A 21,341-nucleotide genomic window follows, 5' to 3' on the forward strand; every position below is an offset into this window, starting at 1 on the left:
CTCGGGTAACCCCCCCACCTCCACACGCCGGCCCCGCCCTCGGGTAGTGGCTCTCCTCTGTCCCTGTTGTACCCCACCCACATGGGTCACAGCTCCGTCTCTTGCAGGAAGGCAGTGCTGCCCAGGGTGTGCCCATGGTCCGAGGCCAGTGTCTCCTTAAGTACCAGCTCCGGCCCCGGCGGGAGTGGCAAAGGTCAGTGTGGTCTCAGGGTCGGGGGTCAGTGTCTCAGGTCTGCAGCCACGTGGCCTCTGCCTCCGCGCAGGAAAGTCAGTCACCTGCCGTCTGGTCACCCTGAAAGACTGCCTGTTACCAGTTTGTGATTTCTGACCCGGTGTGTGGGGGTGTGTTAAGATGTGTGTTTATACTGTGGGTTTAGGGCCTAATACACTGTTGGGCTTTTCCCAGGTCATGATAGAGTCTTCAGAGCAAGGTCGTCGCCAGGTTTCCAGGTGGGGGTGCTTGTTCATTGGAGGCACTGCAGTCCTCCTGCTACGTTAACGAAACAAGTGCCTTCCATTTCCTTGGAAGAGTCTTAAGCCGGGGTGGGGGCGGGGTACTGGGTCAGAGGCCGGCCCTGCCTGGAGCACCTGGTGAACCCAGCTTACCCTGCAGCCAGTCACGTGAGAGGTGCTTACGGCTGTCTTCAGTGTTTAAAAACTTGAAGTGTCCTGTGCACACCAGTGTGGTCCAAGTGGACCACGTTTGGAATGGTGGCTGGACCCTGGCCACTGTTGTGTTGAATAGTTGGGGCCCTTTAAGAGCCCTCCTCCCCTCCCCCAGGGGGATGCCTGGCACAACTGGGGTCTAGTGGGTAGAGGTCAGGGAGGCCCCTGCCCATGTATCAGTGCTGCCAGGGCCAGCGCGGCCCGCTGTGAGCTGTGAGGTTCTGAGGACTGGAGGTGTGAGACGTACTGGGCTGGGGAGGGTCTGCCACGCCGTGACCGAGAGCTGGAAGCACCTGCAGACAGTCCCCAGGGTCGATGCTGACGTCAGGTCTCTCTCACGGCCACGGGCCCTTCTGTCCTCTGATTCCACCACCTTCTTGCAGGGATGCCGTCCTGACGTGCGACCCCGAGGAGTTCATCGCCGAGGCCCTGGAGCTCCCCAACTTCCAGGAGAGCGTGCAGGAGTATAGGAAGACTGCCCAGGATGGCCCAGAGGGTGAGGCAGACCAGGGACCAGCCCCTCCCGGGCTTCCCTCCGGAGGGCATTCGTGCAGCACAGACTGCAGGGTCAGCCTGACACTGTCTAACCCCAGGGCCTTCTGGTCTGTTTACTACCAGTGCCTGCCCCCACCCAGACCAGTCAGGTCGGAGGTTAGGTGATGAGGCCCACGCAAGCCGAGCATGAGGGTCTGGGACCTCGGGTGAGGTTCTGGGCAGAACCGCCGTGTTTGTGTCCCAGTCTGGCCCCATCACTCACCATGTCGGGCTTCCCCTGCCCCAGTGGGAAGACAGTTTGGGGAACGCTGGGGCCTCTCTGCAGTAGTTGGTTTCCCCAGTGGTGGTGTTCTCAGCTCACACCTGACGGGGAGAAAGGAGGCTGGACCAGAAGGTGGGGTCAGGTCCAGGCCAGTCAGCAGCGGGCTGGAGCCTCAGGACTGTGCCTCCCTGGCTGCGCTTGCCGGGGTAGGGTTCAGGTTTGCACGTTAAAGCTCCGTTTGTATTGTTGCTAGTGCGCGTGCACATGGGGCCTGCTGGCTGGGCGAGGCCTTGCGGGGCCCCAGGCTTCAGGATCCAGGAGGCTGTGCCCCTCCTCCTAGAGAACACCCCCCCACCCCGAGCCCCTCCCAGCAGGTTGGGACCTGTGCCAGGTGGGCTCAGCCCAGAGCTCTGAGCTGATTCTCAGCACGGAAAGGGCCCCCCTCTTATGTCATCTAGTAGGAGACTTGGGGGCTTCCCTGAAAGCTCAGTTGATAAAGAATCTGCCTGCAATGCTGGAGACCCTGGTTCGATTCCTGGGTCAGGAAGACCCGGTGGAGAAGGGATAGGCTACCCACTCCAGTATTCTTGGGCTTCCCTTGTGGCTCAGCTGGTAAAGAATCCGCCTGCAATGCAGGAGACCTGGGCCTGGGTTCAGTTATTGGGTTGGGAAGATCCCCTGGAGAAGGGAAAGGCTACCCACTCCAGTATTCTGGCCTGGAGAGTTCTATGGACTGAGCAGCTTTCACCACCAAGAGACTTGGGCCTGTGGAATTGCTCTGGTTTCCGCCCCTTCTGATCTGAACATCACCCCCTCCTGGGGATCTGGACTTAACCTCAGGGCTGGCTCACGATGTGTTTTTCCACAGAGACGAGCAGCCAGTACCCAGAAGTGGTCTTCCTGGGAACAGGGTCCGCGATCCCAATGAAGATCCGTAACGTGAGCTCCACGCTCATCAACATCAGGTATGAACCCTTGAAGGGAGGCACCGCCGGCAGGGGGACCCTGCCCCACTCCCAGGTGAATCAGAAGGTGTAGCCTTTAATCCCTGGAGGCCAGTCTTGGCTGGAGTGCCCGGGGAGGGGTGGGGCAGTAAGGTGATAGGTGGTCCAGGCAGCTGACTTGGACATGGGGATCCGTGCAGTTGGACACCCAGCGCATCTCTGGATGAAGCAGGTGATGTGCTGTGAGCCATCACCTGGTCACCTGGCCGAGACGTAGTCTCACCGGGCTTTCGGCTCCTCCTCTGACCCAGTCACTAACGGCCCCACCAGCATCGGGGTGCACCTGCCCCCAGGCTCCGCTTCCCACACAGATCCTCTCCTGGGTGCCCAGCATCTGTGCGAATCCGGGGACGCTCGTGTATGTCCCGGGGCGTCGGGATGTCCTCTGGTACAAGGAGGACAGATGTGAGGCCGCGTTCACCTGGAGGGCAGCCCCCTGGGTGGGGCTGAGGTATTGCCCTGTCCTCCCTGAGTGATCCCCCCTCGGTCCCCTACAGCCCCGACACGTGCCTGCTGCTGGACTGCGGGGAGGGCACCTTTGGGCAGCTGTGCCGCCACTACGGGGACGGTGTGGACCGGGTCCTGGGCTCCCTGGCCGCCGTGTTTGTGTCCCACCTGCATGCTGACCACCACACGGTGAGTGAGCTCCCTCCTCGGGCCCCGTGCCTCCCACCTGGCGTGGTATCTTAGGAAACCCCGGTGGCCTTTGTGTCTTGAGGCCTCAGGGTCTCCTCTGGCCAGGCAGCTGCTTGGAGCCACCTTTAGCCAGAGGCAGGCGGCAGCCAGGTGGTGGGCATCGGAGTGGGGTGGCTGACGGCGACCAGGCACTGCAAGCTGGGGTCCCAGGGCCCCCCTCGGGAGGGAGGTCGGGTCTGCGCGAGGCTGATTGTGTCCCCTCCTCCTCCCAGGGCTTGGTGAACATCCTGCTACAGAGAGAGCGTGCTCTGGTGAGTCCACTGGACTGTACTGCTCCTTGTGTTTCCTGGGATGACACACACACGCCTCCTCCCACTCCATACCATCTCTGCTGAAACATCCGCTCTCTCTCCACTGCAGGCATCGCTGGGCAGACCCTGCCACCCTCTGCTCGTGGTCGCCCCCTCCCAGCTCCGGACCTGGCTCCAGCAGTACCATAACCAGTGCCAGCCGCTGCTGCACCACGTCAGGTGGGCTCGGGCCGGGCAGCAGAGCCGGGGAGGGCGGAAACCCTCGGGTGGTTCCCACTCATAAAGGCCCTTTGCTTTCAATTTCTCCTGGCCTCCTCCACTTCCATCCGCAAGTCTAGATCTCTGCCAGCACTTCTCCATGAAATGGTTTCCAGGCCTAGCACCCTGCTTTCTCAGTGACAGCACTGAATTGTTCCTTTGTAATAGTGGGGCTCTCTAGTCAGTGGCTTGAACATCAAATTAAATGTTCTTTTTCTTAAATGTTTTATCTTCTCACAGTGTTATTCCTGCCAAATGCCTTCAGAAGGGAGCTGAGGTCTCCAGCCCTGAGGTGGAGAGGTTGATAAATTTGCTGCTGGAAACCTGTGGCCTGGAGGAGGTAGGGGGAGGCCTGGGCGTGGGCGGGCAGGTGGGGACCACAGAGGCGTGTGGCTGGCCATGAGCCCACCACCCCTCCTCCAGTTCCAGACCTGCCTGGTCCGGCACTGCAAGCACGCCTTCGGCTGTGCGCTGGTCCACATGTCCGGCTGGAAGGTGGTCTACTCGGGGGACACCATGCCCTGCGAAGCTCTGGTCCAGATGGGTGAGTAGGGGCGTGTTCTGTGCGGCCCCCAGACCCCTGGGCCCCCAGGCAGAGGGCTTATTCTCGGCACCTGTGCTGCTGCTTCAGGGAAGGATGCCACCCTCCTGATCCACGAGGCCACCTTGGAAGACGGTCTGGAAGAGGAAGCCGTGGAGAAGACACACAGGTACAGAGCGCCCGGTCCCTCTGGTTCCCCAGGTGATGCTGGGCTGGCCTGCTTCCCGCCAAGGGCCGTAGGGGCTTCTGACCCTGAGCGGCTGTCTCCCCAGCCTCCACTTTTATTTGTGTGGCACCTCTAAGGCAAGGCTCTGGAGGAGGTGTGGCTCAGGGAAGAACTGGAAATATGCTGAAGCCAGGGAAGGAGGGCTGGGGCAGGGTCATGGGGCCATCTAAGGGAGGAGTGTGTCATCCCAAGTGGGAGGCCTCTGTCCCCGAGGCCCTCACTGGGGGGCAGTCCTACAACGCGGAGCCTGGGTTGCACTGGGGGAGGTGGCAAGATGGGCCCTGGGGTGGCTTTTTGTCAGAGGCAGGAAGCCTGTGGCCCCCAGGTGCCTGTCTGGGCCGGGGTCTGCACGGCCTGCTCCTCCAGCCTCCTGTTGACCTGTGTGCGCAGCACCACTTCCCAGGCCATCGGTGTGGGCATGCGGATGAGTGCAGCCTTCATTATGCTGACCCACTTCAGCCAGCGCTATGCCAAGATCCCACTCTTCAGCCCTGACTTCAACGAGAAAGTGGGCATCGCCTTCGACCACATGAAGGTGAGGGGACCCCTTGGGCTGGGGTGGGGAGAGGTGCCTCCATCTGTGTGGATGGCTGGGCTCGGGCTGCTGCCCACCACGGCCGGCACAGAGCCTTGGGGCACAGGCCCCCGAAAGCCCCACGGAGGCCCAGCTATGACACGTGAGCCACTCTCCACCCGGGGATGGCCTTCTCTGAGCAGTAAAACTGGGCCTCTGGAGCCTGGCTTCCTCTCCCCATGGCTGGGCCCGTCTTCCAGCCGAGTCTGCCTGCGAGGGAGGCCGGTGCCTGCGAGCCATGATGGCCTCGTCTTGCCTTGTAGGTCAGCCTGGGGGACCTCCCGACGGTGCCCAGGCTGACGGCGCCGCTGAAGGCCCTGTTTGCTGGGGACCTGGAGGAGATGGAGGGGCGCCGGGAGCGCCGGGAGCTGCGGCAGGTGCGGGCGGCCCTGCTCGCCGGGGAGGATGTGGAGCCACCACAGAAACGCGCCCCCGCGGAGCAGCCCCCGAGCCCGCAGAGCAAGAAGGCCAGGGCCCAGTAGATGTGGGGCCGGGGAGTGTGGAGGGAGGCCACGGCTTCCAGTGGTCTCCTGCACGAGCGCTGGGCTGGGGATGCAGCCTCAGGAACAGCGTCTCCAAGGACGGGGCATTGTGAAGGCCGTGAGGGCTGTGTCCCCATGCTGTGGCCAAGCAGGGTCTTGGGGCACAGCTCTGCACTGTGGGTGCCCGGAAGTAGCTTGATCCTGGCAACGGCCTTTGGAGTCCATCCCCGGGGAGCCAGCACCCCTCTGCAGCCTGGTGTCTTAGCCAAAGTCAAGTCGTGTGGACTGTCAGCTGTGGACCGCGATGGGTGGGCGTGCAGTGGTTCCAGGAACGCAGAGATGGGCTGCCGTTCCTGCTGCATAAACAGACTCACCGAGTGTGAAGCGACACCACGTGGGGCTGGCGGCCAGGCCTCCTCTAGGGCTGGACAGCACTGAGGTCAGTGTCTGAAAAGGGGGTAGATCTTCACAGATGCCTTTAGTATTCACGTGTTCTTACCACCGGGGAGGAGGGAGAGGAGCTTTAAAGAGACACAGGTGCTGAGACAGAGAGCAAGGACTGGACTCACCATGACCTCGGAGTCCCTGGCCTCGCCTCCCATGTCCCCACAAGCTGCTTGTTAAGACAGGAAGATAGGCCACGCTCAGGGATAATAAATCTATTTTAATAACATTACTTTTGACAACTATTTGTACACGTATTGAAAGGTAATTGTCATCCCCTGGGCTGCATTACAAATTGGGTACTGAGCTGCCCTGCCAGGATGCGAGCAAAGCCGGGAACATCAGAAATCAGCAAGTCCCACTATCGGAGGAGGATTACTTTACACTTTGTTGGGAAAAATAACGAAGCATTTAAATCTCTCATTGTACACCTGTACATGGGTTTAGATTGAATGGCTCAAATTAAACAAATATAGATTTTATATATACAAATATTATATCCAGTTTAGGTATTCTATTTTAAAAGGATAAAACTGTAAGGTTGGACTCTGCATGCATGACCGGAATCCACTTCGCTCTCCCTCCGTCCCAGGTGTGACCAGAACCCCCGGGATCTCCTCCCCGGGGCTGGCTGGGGGCTCTGTGGAAGGGTGAGCCAAGCTCGGCACACCGCTCGGCTGGGGGTGCAGGCCTGGGGGCTCCATGGGCCATGCCCCCTTCCCCTCTGGGCTTTGGGTGACAGGATTATTGCTATTCACCCTGACCTCCAGAAAATGACCCCCTTTCTTAGCTGGGGGACCCTGGAGGGCTGCAATTACTGAGACATCTCAAGTTTTGGGGGGGGTGCCTGGGGAATTACGTTTGGGTCCCCCAGACACACTCAACATCGTTTTTAAAACTCAGAAGTAGAAAACCTTCAGACAGTAACAGGAGCATTATTCCACAGCGTGGAGTAAACTGTTGAATTTCGTCTTCAGCCATTTACATCAAAGCCCACGGAAGAAGGTCTGCCCCGCCAGCTCCTTGCTGTGAAGAGGAAGGCCGGCCAGGGCCCCAGGCTTCCAGGCTCCTGAGAGCGAGGCCCCCTGCCCCTCACCCTGTCCCGTCCCCTCCCCGCTCTGCACCATCAGGCGGACTTCGCAGGACTCATGGCTGTCAGCACAGTTGACAGGCAGCCCCGGCTGACCACCACCGAGCCGTGCACACCCACCCTGCTGAGGATGTTTCCGACACAAGCCCTCGGGTGGGGAGGGCAGTCGCCTGGCGTGGAGGCCGAAAGTGGATCAAAATAGGCACAAAGTCAAAAGGCAAAGATCAAACAAAAGGCCAGAGTCACCACCCGGAGGGGACGAAAAAAATCTGCACCACAGAAACCTGCCACGTGGCCATCCGCAGGGGTCCCACCTGGCGGCCACTGCGACGGCATGGGCCGTGTGCGCGCGCGTGCGCGGTGCTGCTCACAGGGCCGTGCTCTCCGACTCCTCCTCCGAGTCTCTCTTCTCAGCCACCGAGTGTCGCCGCACGTGCTCCAGGGGCCCAAGGCGCAGCGCCGACCCCAGCTCCACGTGGATGGAGGGCACGTCGAAGTGGACCAGATCTGCAAGGCGGCAGGGGCCGGGGGGGGGGCGGGCTGAGAGGCTGGGGGCCTGGGGTGTCACGGAAGGGCCAGCTGGTGTGGGGGTCCCTTGAAGCAGCCTCTCGAGGGGCCTGCTCCATTCCTACCCGTGGCTCAGGCCCACCGGATCCCTTACCACCTGGAACTAGACTCTGCATACAGGGGACTGCCCCTGGGCCAGGTGACAGCAGATTGGGGATGTCAGGGCTGCATTTACTTCCTGGAGTCTGCAGGGATCGGGTCACGGGCTGGGGACACAGCCACCTCCCAAGTGCGTGGATGGACAGGGGGTCCTGACACAGTGGCCCAACTCAAGACCACACGTGTATGCCTAAGGGGCTGGCAGAGGTGGGACGAGGGTCTCCCTGAGGACCCCGGGAGTAAGGGGGGCAAGCTCCTCCCTGTGGGCACCGCCACCCCCATTCCCGTCCCGCTCGCCTCCAGTTACACCTCTGCTCGGTACTGAAAGGTCACTTCCTGGAAAAAGACCAGGAAGAGGGCTAGTCCCCAAGGCAACACATGCAGTCTGTCCAGACCTCAGCAGGCAGTCGGGGCTGGGGGCCCGGCGGGTTGGGGCGGGTGGGCAATAGATGGCAGCACCCTGACTCCCGGGGCCACAGGGCTAAGGGGACCTGTCACTCCCTCTGGGCTTGCTTAGCTCTGGCCTCTGCTCAGCCTCACCGTCCCCAGGTGGGGGACTGAGGACCCACACCACGGGGGAGCAGACGGGTGGGGCTTCCCATTTTTGTCAAACATTCCATCCAAGGAAGACCATGGCAAGTGGACAGACAGACGCGTAGACACCGTCTTCAAAGACACACAAACATGGAAGCTCTGGGACGAAGGTCCTCCTCTCTCCTGACGCCCCACCCCCCAAAACAGCCCCCTGCCTGACCGAGCAGAGATGGGGATGGGGGGTGGGGGTCCACAGCTTGGCCGTGCTCCTCCTCCTGCCGGCCTGGCCTGTAAGGTGTGGCACACCCTGCAGCTTGGACTCAAAGCCTCGCCTCTGTCGCCAGACGGAGTGTGACCTTGGGCGCCTTCTGACCTCGCCTGGGCCTGGCAGTCACTGGGGTGACACAGGTGGGAAGGTGCCTGCAGGCAAAGCAGGTAAAGGACGCGCAGCCTGAGGAGAGCCGCCCGGCGGCCACCTTGGCCGCTCCTTAAGCCACACTGAGCAGGAAGGTAACTCAGGCAGACGGGACGCAGTGGGAGAGAAGCCCCTGCAGACTGCCGAGAAAGGAGAGGCCCCAGGAGGCCTGTCAGGGGGCCCGTGTGGGTGGCAGACACCGCAAAGCCACTCCTGTCCAGAATGTGCAGCTTTCCTGGGGGGCAGAGGGGACCCCTTGCTTCATTCTGGCTGCCGACACCTGCTTCCTGCCTCTGCTTTCCTTACGAGCTTCTACCCTTTACAGGAGCAGGAGGCCTGGCAGAAAGTGCTAGGAGGGCTCCCAGAGTATTTCATTGAATTGGACAGAAAGGCCCTGGCTAGCTGCATACCTGGGACAACGTGAGCTCAGGGTGAATTCTAGAATAGACACTAGGGGTTCTTTAGAACCTGCTGACCATCCTGGAGGACCGGGCGGGTCCTCTCCCCGGGGGCCCCTCCCTAAACCCCGCGTGCTTGTGCCTGCCCCGACACTGGGCACATGTCGTCGGCCAGCGGGCCATCCAGCAACAGACCTGGGACGGGGGCGGGCTGTCACCCCTTCCCTCTAAGCCCGCGTGGGAAGCAGCTGGGGCTGGGCGACCCTGGAGGGGGACAGGGAGGGAGAGGCTGAGGGCAGCCTCTTTCTCCTGAGAAAAGCCAGGAGGCGGCCAGTGAGCCCCCAGGCTGCGAGAGGCTGCCGTGCAGGTCGGGGTGCATGCAGAGCGCGGGGTGCGGCCTGGCTGCGGGCGGGAGAGGTAAGGCCGGGACCGCTTACCCTGCAATCCCCCTCACGTGTCCACAACCGCGTCCCCCGTGTCACACAGCTGCGAGAACACAGCGACAGGAGTCGGAGAGAGGAAGAGAGACGATGAGACGACAACGGAACACAGCACGCCCAACAGCACAGTCAGGGCCGCAGCAAACCACGACGACCACAGCGCTCAGACCACTGCCACGCGGGACGACGGGCCGGGCCACCGCCCCAGATGACTGCTCAAGGGCAGCAGCTCTACTCCAGGGGTGGCCAGGACCCCCGCCATCCATCAGGGACTCTTCCAGAACCACCAGCGGGAGGGAGGTGGTGCTCACTGTGGTTCTCCAGGGAGGGCTCCTTAATGTCTTAAGAGCCTCAGGGTGGACAGAGCAGCTGAGCCTTCACCATTAATCACATCCAAAGAAAGCCAGATCGCCAGACGGCCGCTCCCCATGGTATAGACATCTGCTCCCCTCACCCCAGGCACGCGCACTGGACTGGTCTCTTCTAGGCAGCAAAGCACTGAACTCATCTGGTCATGGGAACCCTCACTCCCGAGGGCGGACGTGGGGATGAATAAAAGCACAAGTCAGGACCCAGGGCCAGACCGCTCCCTCCAGTGTGTGTATGGCATGTCTGCGTGGAGGCAGCTGTGTTTGTATATGTATGTGTGTGGTGTGTGTATACAGTAAGTGTACATATGGTGTATCTGTGTGTGATTTATGTGTATCTGTAGTACGAGTGCGTGCAAGCATGCTTGCATGCATGTATCTGTGTGGCGTGTGTAGGTTATGGTTACACATTTTCCTAGAGGAAAAATAGCTCCACCTTGGATGTTAAATTTAAAGTTACAGAACCTTGTCTGAAATTGCATGCTCAGTCACTTCAGTCCTGTCCAACTCTTTGTGACCCCGTGGACTGTAGCCCTCCAGGCTCTTCTGTCCATGGGATTTTCTAGGCAAGAATACTGGAGTGGGTTGCCATGCTCTTCTCCAGGGGATCTTCCTGACCCAGGGATCAAACCCATTATCTCTCACATCTGCACTGGCAAGCAGGTTCTTTACTGAGCCCTTTCTAAATATATTTTGCTAGGAAAAAACCTTTTTCTAATAAGGCTTGTTTGAAGTGAAGTGAAAGTCGCTCAGTCGTGTCTCTTTCTGACCCCATGGACTCATGAAATTCTCCAGGCCAGAATACTGGAATGGGTAGCTGTTCCCTTTTCCAGGGGATCTTCCCAATCCAGGGATTGAACCCAGGTCTCCTGCATTGTAGGCAGATTCTTTACCATCTGAGCCACCAGGAAAACCCAAGAATACTGAAGTGGGTAGCCTATCCCTTCTCCAGGGGAATCTTCCCGACCCAGGAAGCAAACCGGGGTCTCCTGCACTGCAGGTGGATTCTTTACCAACTGAGTTATCAGGAAGCCTATAAGGCTTGTTTAGTTATTAGGAAAATATGTCTTTGTCTCTCAACCTCTGTTTTCATGGTGAAAACTGGTACCTGAGCTGCCAGTGCTAAGCTGAGCAAAGCCCCAGACACACCTGTGCTGTGATCCCGCTTTCTGCCATCACAGTCCAGCCCCTCCTGAAGCCGCCTCTTCCCAGGATGCAGGCACTTGGCCCCCAGATGCAGGATCAGAACCCAGGCTGGCAGGCGTTCAATTGGGAGAAATCCCCTAGGGAGCCCCCTCTCTGAAGGACAACTGGGTCCGGGGCTGTCCACGGCCTCAGGGGGGCTTCTAAGGAGACCACCCCATATGCCACAGATGGCTCCAGCAGTCATCCCTGGAAAACAGGGCCCACCTCCTGCAAAGTCCCCAGTGGTCCTGCCAATGCTAAGGCTCACACAGATGCCACGCATGCCAAGGTTACCTGTCGACATGCTCTCCCCGGGGGACACGCCATCCAGCACGGGATGCTCTGAGGACTGCGGGCTGGAGGCGGCGAGGCTGACGGTGGGCGGCTGGGGCGGCGGCAGGGTGGGCCTCTGGCGGGGCTTCGGGGTGGGCCGCGACTTGCTTAGGGCGCCCGTGAAGCCAGAGGGGGAGGCCAGTGGGGGCGCTGGGGCTGCGGGGGAGAGCTGGCCTGATGCCAGGGAGTAGCCCGGGGGATAGCTGAGTCCGTAGGGTGACGGGGTGCTGGGGGGTGTGGGGGACAGGCTGAGTGGGGATGGCTGGCCGGCAGGCTGCTCAGGCAGGGGACCTGGCTGGCCGAAGGGGACCTTGGGTGGAATGGGTGCCAGCTTCTTGGAAACTGAAAGACAAATCAGCACGCATGGCTGTTAAGTGGCACTCACCATCCATCCATGTGGCTGTGAGCACCTTTCCCCGACTCCTCACCAGCAGTGCCCCCACGCCCAGCTCCTACCACCCTGAGGGCAGCTGATGCTATTTTTTAAAATTCACCTAGAACTGCAGGTTTTCATATCTGCCCACCTGTTCACTAATGTCTCCTCCTCTTCTCTTGATTCCTGCTGTGACTGGCACACACACATACACACACACACACAGACACACATCCCACCCCCAGGCAGCGGCTGAGTTCAGGGTCCTTCCATCGCTTCACAGTGGTACAAGCATCAGGGTGTCTGGGAGAAGGTGGGAGTTGAGGATGCATTGTCCGGGAGGGGACGACTAGAGATGGGCCTGGACACTGGACCCTGGACAAAGCGACCATCCTCGGGGCAGGAAGCTCTTTCGGCTGAACTTTCAATGGCTCTGGGATGCCATAACAGTGACCTCTGACCCAGTTCTCCGGCCACAGAGGCCCAGAGCCTCCATCACTCACTCTTTTCCCTGTCCTTGCCCTCAGTCCCATGAACTTGCCCTGGAGGTGTTTACCCTTTAAGAATCCAAGGTGTAGATGTGGACAGATCTGCATTGTTCTAGGTGTACCACTGCCCTGACTCCTCTGCACTGCCCTCTTTTTTACTTTTTTCCCTCTTTTTACTTTTTTTGATTCAGGATCTTAGTTCCCTGATGACCAAGGATTGAACCTGTCCACCTACAGTGGAAGCAGAGTCCTAACCACCAGACCCCCGGGGCAAGGCCCCACACTGCCCTCTTATTTATTTAGTGATGAGGGTGGCCGTGACGTACCTTTGCGGAGGGTGTGAGGGCTCTGGTCCGCAGGTGGCTGGCTCGGACTTGTGCCCGGCTGTGCCCCAGGCTGTGAGCCTGCACTGGGTGTCCCCTGGCTAGAACCCGGACTTCCCTTCTGCCCTGATCCTGGAGAAAGTTCTTTGCTTTTAGAAGCACTGTATCACAAGAGAGTTATAAAACAGTCAGTCCCTGAACTCAGGCAGCTTCAGCGTCAGAATTGTGAACTGAATATATGTTCTCTGGGCAGGCATGGTCCTCTCAGACCTTCCTAAAGCCTTCAAAGATGCCTGTGGAGGTGACAGGCCCCTCTGAAGGCCTGAGCTCCACTCCCATCTCCAGGTGGCCCCCTTATGGCCAGATCCCTTTCTTGGCCCTTTCCCCAGCAAGTCTCCTCTTTGTCAGTTTCCTCCTCCAGCCAGCAGCCCCTGCTTCCTGCTGACCTCTCTCTCCCCTCCTGCATCCTGAAACAGAACCAAAGCCCATGATTCCATGGCCAGAGTTGGCAACCCCTTGTCCTCTCTGGTGGAGCCATTAGCAACCACCCCATCCAAGGTCATCTCCAGCCCCTGCCAACTCTGTCATTTTCCATCTCACAAGGAAAATACTTTCTATACATTAAAGAAAAAAAAAATCCTGCAACCCCTTCACTTAGGGATTGATATCTGTGTGCCTGTGCACACACACACAAGCGCATGCAATGACTGGCTTGAAAGGTTCAGATTTCCAAAGTCGCCAAAATGTTTCCAATTCCTAACAGAATGCACAGTGGGCCTGGTGAAATGGCTTTCCTAATTTTCTGAATTGTTTAGAACAGAGACACACAGCCAAGGGGTCTGTGCAACCCCACTTGTAGAATCCCCTCTGACCATGCCCCTCTCAAGGGGGATTGTGGGGGGGCCTCCTCCCCTGCGCCCCTGGGGACCAGTGATCCCGTACTGGCTCAGATCACACTTTCCATTTTTGGAGGGACAAGGGCCTTTCTCCATAAAAGCTTATGGAACCAGCACTGGAATGAGCAGGCTCCCCACTTCTTTTCTTCCTCCAAGAGAGTGAAATTCATGATCTTGTCACCTCCATTCTTTACCTGACTTGCACCCATTTTAACAGTAAAAATGGCCCCTATGCATCTAAAGGAAGAGGAGTGGAGAGGAGAACCACTGAAATTCTAAATTTCGAAACAGGTAACAAGCTGTAACAATACAGGAGGTGACAGAGGAGCTGGAAACTCAGCTTCCTCGCCTGCTTTGGCAAGCTGCCACCTTACACGTGCACCTGGGATGCTATTCTCAAAAAGCCTGGGCTCCCTCTGATTCCCACACAGGGGCTGTGAATCCCTTCCTGCTGCCAGCATGAAGCAGAAGCCAAACCAGGATGCTTAGAAAGGGGACGGGGGACATGACCAACTGCACGGGGCTCCGAGCGTGTGCAGCAAACCCGAAACCCCTCATCCACGTGCACTGCAAGCTAGCCTACCCGGGGGTCGGGTGGAGGGCAGCGCCCCGGACTTACCTGGTCCGTTCAGCCGCAGGCTGGAGGCTGAGGCCGGATGGAGAGAGCGCGGGCGCCACAGGGCCCTCCGGGGACTGCTCCGGGAGGGGCGACGGCAGGGGCGGGGCGAGCTCGGCGGGCGGGGCGGGGGGCTGCATGGCAGGCGGGGCGCAGGATGCCTTCCGGCCGGCCGAGGAGCCTCTTCGAGCCACCCACGACGTGTCCATGACCCTCACGCCCATGCTGGCCGGGGACACAGAGACACCCAGGCTTAGCAGCGCGCCCACGGCGCCGGGCTCCTGCCCCCACGAAGCGGCCAGCAGCGCAGCCCCGAGCATCTCTTGGACCAAGGAAGCAAGGCGGCGGCCGTGCTCCGCGGAGCGTCCGGCAGCTCCAGGCTGGGGCGGCCTGGGCACCGCTAGCCTTAGTGCCCGACAAGCTCCCCGGAACCCAAGCTTCCCTCAGAGCAGAGAGCGGCTTCGCTGGGGGGGTCACCCACTCCTCCCGAGTGGAGGGTGGAGGCGGGGGGGGGGGGGGGGGGGGGGGCGGGCAGCATCAGACTAGAAGAGAGCACCGACCAGCAGGGACACCTTAACATCCATCCTTCTTTTTGTCACCTGAGGGTCCAGAAGCACAGGACCGACTCAGGACTCCCAGGCCAGGTTCAGGACGCTGGCTGCCTTACAACCTCTGCAAGGTCTACAGAGCAGGGCGGGGCTGATCATGCTCTGGTCAGTCCCCACCCCCGATTCCACTTCAAGAAGGGGGGACACAGCTCTGAGTACATCGGCCAAAGCAACCAGACACGCACATTCACCCCTGCAGAGCTCGCTAAGGCACCGCTGCTATTCCCACGGACTGCACGTGGCCTCATGGCTACCCGAGGATACTGTACCTTTGGATTTTCCTAAGGCTGCAGGGACAGAAACACACAGACATTAGTGTGGCAAACACTGCGCCTGCCTCTGGACACACAGCGGCTCTCTGTCAGGGTCAGGGGCTAAGCCTGGGGCTTCCACTGAGCCTTGAAATTGTTTGTTTAGTCCGTCTCTCCAGTTAAAGTGACTTTTCTGTCTGCACAGGTGAAGAGCATCCTACCAAGCTCACAGGTGAATAAAGAAAGAAGCTGAAGAGTTGACACTGGAGCTGGTGGTGGGGGTTGGGGACATGTCACAAGGAAGGGAAAAAAATCCACAGAAGCAGCCATCCGCTCTTTTCTAAGTTATATGATTTAGAAGGTGGTCAATCTCCTTTCCTCTGGTCTAGGAGATGACTGGTTCCATGATACGTAGTCAAAGCCTTCACTGACTATGGCAAGAGCTAATCCTGCCAGTATTAAGGGAGACACAGATGTTCATGCAGGGAGAACACCGGCCAGTCCCCACCTCCACTGGGGATAAGCAGAGGGTTGTCCCTACTTACTGTCACCCACACTGGCCAGGAGCACTGAGCTGCCACACCGTGAGTCTGCCCACCTTGCAGAGGTGCAGCAAGATTCAAACCAAAGCTTCAAGGCTGGGGATTGGTTGTAGCAGGTGGGATGTGGTCCTTTACGAAAATGTGTGGGGAGGGAGCCTCCGTAAGGGGCACAGAGGACAATGGTACTACAGCTGTGCACACAGAAAGGGACAACTTCTGACACACTTTCCCGGGGAGAGCGGAGGGGAGACCCCCCCGGCCACCACCACGCCGCCCCTGTGCAGTGTCACTGTTAACACATTACTGACTGGGGCATTTCTGCAGAAGCTAACGCTTGTGGTGTAAATACCTCTCTGGTCAATAATGTGTTAATAGTTCTCTTCTCCAAGGCATTTTGGGGGCAGCTGGTCTCTCTCTGGGATCCGCTACCCACCAGCTTGCAAGTAGTCTTAGCTCTGAGGACCACCCCCAAATAAACAGGCACCTTCTACAGGGGATCCAGTCACCCCCGGAGGCCACTCAAAACTCTGCAGCAGGGTCCAGTGGCATCCCCTGGTATCTAAAATAAGCTGGGGGAAGCAGCAAACTGTGTTCTTTGGGTTTCTAAATTTATCAGGATGAAAAAAAGCAAAAAGCTTAACATTCCACTTGGGGAAGCGAACTGATGCCACTTTGTCACAATGGTTGGTGATGCTGTTCTCTGTGGCTCCTAGAAAAGCCCTAAAGGAGGGCGGTCTCACACTCGCCGGTTTTCTTTATCATACTCTCTTCTCACTTAGAAAGACCTTCCCCATTTGAGATGGGAGGCATGGGCTTTGGCATCAGGGCTGGTGTGGGGACACCTTCTATTATCAACTGCATCTCCCAGCACCATGGACCCCAGACACCAGGCTACCTGATGATGCCCTGGTTCACCAAGAGGAGGACGTGGAGGGAGGACCAATGAGACCCACTAAATCGCAGCAGCAAAGCATCAGCAACCAAGAATTGAGAGGTGAACGTACGTTGCTGCTTTCATAGACAGCTAAGCCGCCTGTCATCACGACTCTCCCAGCTGAAGTGACTTTTGTGGGGCAGGCAGCATGCCCTGTGCCCAGGAAACAGGCATCAGAAGTTCACAGATGTCTTCAAAAGGCAATAAAAATCTTTATAGACCAATGAATCACAATGGCAACAGTGACAATCTTGGAGGCGTCAAAGCATGTTTACCTTCAGAAGCTAATGAAAATTTGCTTGAAACATTGGCAGATTTAAGTGTCTGAATGTCTAGCTAGAACTCCACCCAAAGACAAAATTTATAAAATTGCTTGGCATGTTACCAAGAGCAAGGGAGCTACTCAGAAGCAGAAGAATCCAACCAGAAGGTCACAGAAGCAGGTCACAAGTTTCTGCTCACTATTCTGTCACACAAAGAAGTAACAGTCACAAAACTGAAATAACTTCGTGTTGTTTTTTAAAAAAAAACACCAGATTCAATCCATCGAAAACAACCAACTCCCTCAGAAACTTCACAGATACCCACGTAGCTTATGGATGTCAAAGATTCCCCACAGCCACTGCTTCCAGTGAGAATGAGAAGAACTTGGTTTTTGGATCCTTTATAGTTGAATCAAGGCAGAGGCAAGAACCAGAGGCCACAAAGAACACCCGAGAAGCAAATGGTTTGGAGAGCAAGTAGCAGAAAGCAGGACGACATGGCAAGAGTCAAGGAGGGGACCCGTTTAGAGTCCTCATCTGCTCCCTCTTGGGATTCACATGGGGCAGGCTGGCTGGCAAGGCAGCTCCACTGACAGCTACTCTTCCCTGCTTCTCTCCCCCTAGCCTACTGGGACCTCGTATTGCAGAGTAGCTTATCCTAAGCTAGGCTTTTCTGGTGAGTCAGAAGCTCAAGAATGTGCCTGCCAATGCAGGAAACCCAAGTTCGATCCCTGGGTCAGAAAGATCTCCTGGAGAAGGGAATGGCTACCCACTCCAGTATTCTTGCCTGGAAGAATCCCAAGGACAGAGGAGCCTGGCGGGCTATAGTCCATAGGGTCACAAAGAGTTGGACATGACTGAGTGACTAACACTTCACACTATAACCTGGCAGGCTACATAGAGAAAAGATAAGATGCAGGACCTTAAAAATTAAGACACAAAGGCCTGCCCCAGAAAAAAAAAAATCTGAAAGTTGGAGATTTCAGCATAAGAACAGGTGTCTACAGAAAGAATACATTTATCACTGAGAATAGAAGTTTGCTCTGGACTGTTCCAAGTGATGAGCTGTCAAGAGTTAGCAGCTATATTTCTTTTTGACCTCTGTAGGATAGACATCTGGAGAAGGCAATGGCAACCCACTCCAGTACTCTTGCCTGGAAAATTCCATGGGTGGAGGAGCCTGGTAGGCTGCAGTCCATGGAGTCGCTAAGAGGCGGACATGACTGAGTGACTTCACTGTCACTTTTCACTTTCATGCATTGGAGAAGGAAATGGCAACCCACTCCAGTGTTCTTGCCTGGAGAATCCCAGGGACGGGGGAGCCTGGTGGGCTGCCGTCTATGGGGTCACACAGATACGACTGAAGCGACTTAGCAGCAGCAGCAGGATAGACATCTGTCATGCTGTTTTTATTTTTGGCCACATCACGTGGGACGCAGGATCTTAGTTCCCCAACCAGGGATCAAACCCATGACCCCTGCAGTGGAAGTGTGGAGTCTTGACCACTGGATTGCCAGGGAAGTCCTCGTCATGCTGTTTTTGAATCCTGGTCAGGAACAGTCTTACCCAGAGATGTTGGCCAGTATATGGATTTGAGGTATTTAAGTATACAGAGGTCGGATACGCTTTGATTTTTCATCTAGAGATTGGTTACATTTGGAATCACTGGAAAAGACCCTGATGCTGGGAAAGATTGAAGGCAGGAGGACAAGGGGGGGACAGAGAATGAGATAGTTGGATAGCATCACTGACTCAATGAACGTGAGTTTGAGCAAACTCCGGGAGATGGTGAAGGATAGGGAGGCCTGGTGTTCTGCAGTCCATGGGGTCGCAAAGAGTCGGACATGACTGAGCAACTGAACAACAACAAGTCTATACTGATCTGGAAGGTTTTGATTTTTGTTCTGAAGATCAGGTACATTTGGCAAATACTTGCTGAGAGAAAGGAAGCAAGAAAGCCTGGTATCTTCCCCCAAATCCACAGGAGCTTTGGGAGTTCCTGGACCATTTAAAATGAACTTGGAGGCTGGGCAGCAGTGGCACAGTAGGTGCCAACATGAGAGATGAGTAAGAAGGATCCTAAAGATCCTGGCTCAGCCTTGCCCACACTCCCCCAGGAAGGTCAGGATCAAGTATTTCTAGCTCCTCTAGGGATCATTCCTCTCCTAAATGCGTAACAAAGTTTATTTACCTCCTCAGGACAAATAACAGCCGGAGGCACCAGGCAACATTTCACAGACCTGGTCTCAGCACCCACAAATGTGTGAATCCAGGAAATGTGGAAGCAGAGGTGGGGCCTGGGCCAAGAATACATCTCTCAAAGGCCGAGCTGACAGTCCAAGCCTCAAATACAAGTCAAAGTTTCCAGGTACCCAGAACCTCTAGCTCTGTCTGAAGAAAAATCCCGGCACCCTCTCACCACTCCACAACCCTGTTCAGAGTAGCTGCATTTGGGGTCCTCCATCTTTCTACTTGGTCTTCAGAGGACCCCAATATCCACAATCACAACCACAAGCTCCTTGGAACACGAGTTCTATCTCGTGACAACAGGCTTTTTGATATAATAAACTTGGGAAAGGATACCACAGCCCGCTGTGAAGATACGTGACAGATCACAGCATGTAAAAGATCCCACAAACTCATACATGCAGGAAAGGGGCTTCAACATGTTGAATCATGTGTCTCAGGAACTCACGAGACCCGGGTGTCTATCTCCTCCCCCCGCCCCAACATAACCAAGCATCAGTGGAACCTGTGTTCCACAGAGCACCTCAGGTCGCTCCTGAACTTCTCAATTACACGTGCTGATTCCAAATTACAGGCTTCCCTGGTGGCTCAGAAGTAAAGAATCTGCCTGCCAGTGCAGGAGACATGGGTTCCATCCCTGGGTCAGGAAGATCTCCTGGAGTAGAAAATGGCAACCCATTCCAGCATTCTTGTCTGGGAAGTTCCAAGGACAGAGGAGCCTGGAGGGCTATTGACCACAGGGTCGCAAAGAGTCGGACATGACTTAGCAACTAAACAACAACAACATTCCAAATTACAGTGCCTCCAGGCTAAGGTGTCTGTGTAGACATACTCATGGATTCAGGTGCTGCTGTCTGCTGACCTGGTGAGGCCCTCTGAGGATCAGAACAGAAGTGATATTGCTACAGATCAAGTAGGACTGGAAAGAGTGGCTACACAGAGCTGCACAGCGTGCACGACCTCAGCATCCTTTGTCATTTTTTGGCACACTGCATGGCACGCAGGATCTCAGTTCCCTGACCAGGGATTGAACCTGCACCCCCTGCATGGAAGCTCTGAGTCCTAACCTAAAGTGACAACCTAACTTGACTACCATGGAAGTGCCCAGGGTCCTTTTTCTTTTTTTAAGCTTGTTCTGATTCTCTTTTGTTGCATAACAAACCACCCTCAAAATTTAGAGGCTTATCGATCCAGGCCACAAATCCACAATTCTGACAGAACTTTGCAGGGTCAACTCGACTAATCCACACAGCACTAGCTGAGGTGGCTTGACTTACATAGTTTTAGCCTCGGTACCCCTAAGCTCCAGCAGCACCTGTAAAACCACCTGCAGACCCTGGGGTCCCAGAGAGATGGCTCTCTAGCCACAGAAATCCTGATGACCCTGGCTCTCTATATTCAGAAGACCATACTATAGGGGCCAGTGGACACTGAATGCCCCGAGGTGCCACAGTGATAACTTTCTGGTAGAGGTCATCTGATGGCTTTTCAGAGGGGACTGGGAGTCAGACCAGGTCTGGCTGGGAAGACAGGGAGCCCAGCTCTGATGCAGAGACATCTGGGAGTGAAGGACCACAACTGACCCTCCAGGGTATCCCCCCCGGCTAGAGATGCCTCACACAGGAACCGAACTGCTTAAAAACCATGTTTAAAAGACAAATTCCAAAGCGTTTGCCGGCATCAGGAATGAGGTGACAGGGCCACCTGCTGCTGGTGGTTAAGTGCAGCCTTCCTGTCACTCATCTCAGTCAACCCCTCCCTCCACCAAAGCTGAGAAAGCGATGCGAGTTCATACCCATCCTTTTTGTAAAACTCCAGCATCATGTTATCTGTGGCCACACTGAGGGGCCGGCGGGCCTGCTCGGGCTGGCGCCGGTCGGCGGGGTCCATGTCTGGGGAGGGCATTGAGCTGTAGTTGGCGTTGTGGTTCACGTGCACTGGACTCCCGTAATTGCCCGTGATGTTGAACTCTATCTCTGTGGGGAAGACAGAATAGATGCACACGGTCTGTGAGCTGGCCAAGCCATCCCTGGCCAGGAGGGAAACCAGGAGAGAAACGGCCACTCTGTTAAGCATCACCCCCGGAACTCTCATCCCATGGTTCAATATTAGATCATCACCTAGCATGTAATAGAATAGGGACTTAATAAAGCACTTTTTCATCTGTGATTCACAAAACAAATTCAGTCAAATAGGAACAGAAGAATATTTTCTTTTAGGAAAAAAAATTTAAAAAGGCAGAATCATCTATCTCAATCCTCACATTTAAGACTGAAATAAATGCCAGAGTGGTCTAAATCAAATCAGGAAAAAGGGCAATGCCCACTCTCAACACTGTTATCTGAAGTGCTAGCCAATGGAATTAGTCAAGAAAAGAAAATAACAGGCAATATTACTATCTGTAGAGGATGATGATGATGAGATGTCTTTTCAGAAAACCAAAGAGACAAAAAAATTACAGGATTAGAAACA

At 56.4% G+C, this 21,341-nt stretch overlaps 2 protein-coding genes across 6 annotated transcripts in view; one reads left to right on the forward strand and one right to left on the reverse strand.

The window, feature by feature from the left end:
• ELAC2 (elaC ribonuclease Z 2) overlaps nt 1-6,131 on the forward strand; it is a 15,379-nt gene extending 9,248 nt beyond the window's left edge. The window contains exons 14-24 of the mRNA XM_040243324.1: nt 108-193; nt 1,050-1,162; nt 2,292-2,388; nt 2,925-3,063; nt 3,336-3,374; nt 3,484-3,593; nt 3,873-3,972; nt 4,056-4,176; nt 4,264-4,342; nt 4,790-4,934; nt 5,237-6,131. Of these exons, the coding sequence (XP_040099258.1) occupies nt 108-193; nt 1,050-1,162; nt 2,292-2,388; nt 2,925-3,063; nt 3,336-3,374; nt 3,484-3,593; nt 3,873-3,972; nt 4,056-4,176; nt 4,264-4,342; nt 4,790-4,934; nt 5,237-5,455 (1,248 nt within the window). The 3' untranslated portion in view covers nt 5,456-6,131. The remainder of the gene's footprint in view (nt 1-107; nt 194-1,049; nt 1,163-2,291; nt 2,389-2,924; nt 3,064-3,335; nt 3,375-3,483; nt 3,594-3,872; nt 3,973-4,055; nt 4,177-4,263; nt 4,343-4,789; nt 4,935-5,236) is intronic.
• Nucleotides 6,100-21,341, reverse strand: part of ARHGAP44 (Rho GTPase activating protein 44) — a 119,053-nt gene continuing 103,811 nt past the window's right edge. For 2 of the 5 annotated variants that reach the window (XM_040243319.1, XM_040243323.1), the window contains 6 exons: nt 20,665-20,845; nt 14,902-14,919; nt 14,028-14,249; nt 12,516-12,673; nt 11,290-11,670; nt 6,100-7,496 (listed from right to left, as the gene is read on the reverse strand). In XM_040243319.1, the coding sequence (XP_040099253.1) occupies nt 7,357-7,496; nt 11,290-11,670; nt 12,516-12,673; nt 14,028-14,249; nt 14,902-14,919; nt 20,665-20,845 (1,100 nt within the window). In that variant the 3' untranslated portion in view covers nt 6,100-7,356. Of the gene's footprint in view, nt 7,497-9,439; nt 9,489-11,289; nt 11,671-12,515; nt 12,674-14,027; nt 14,250-14,901; nt 14,920-20,664; nt 20,846-21,341 lie in introns of all 5 variants that reach the window. The other 3 variants (XM_040243321.1, XM_040243322.1, XM_040243320.1) reach the window with 3 other exon arrangements.

This window comes from Oryx dammah, unplaced genomic scaffold, assembly GCF_014754425.2.
Source record: "Oryx dammah isolate SB20612 unplaced genomic scaffold, SCBI_Odam_1.1 HiC_scaffold_8, whole genome shotgun sequence".
Lineage (NCBI taxonomy): Eukaryota > Metazoa > Chordata > Mammalia > Artiodactyla > Bovidae > Oryx > Oryx dammah.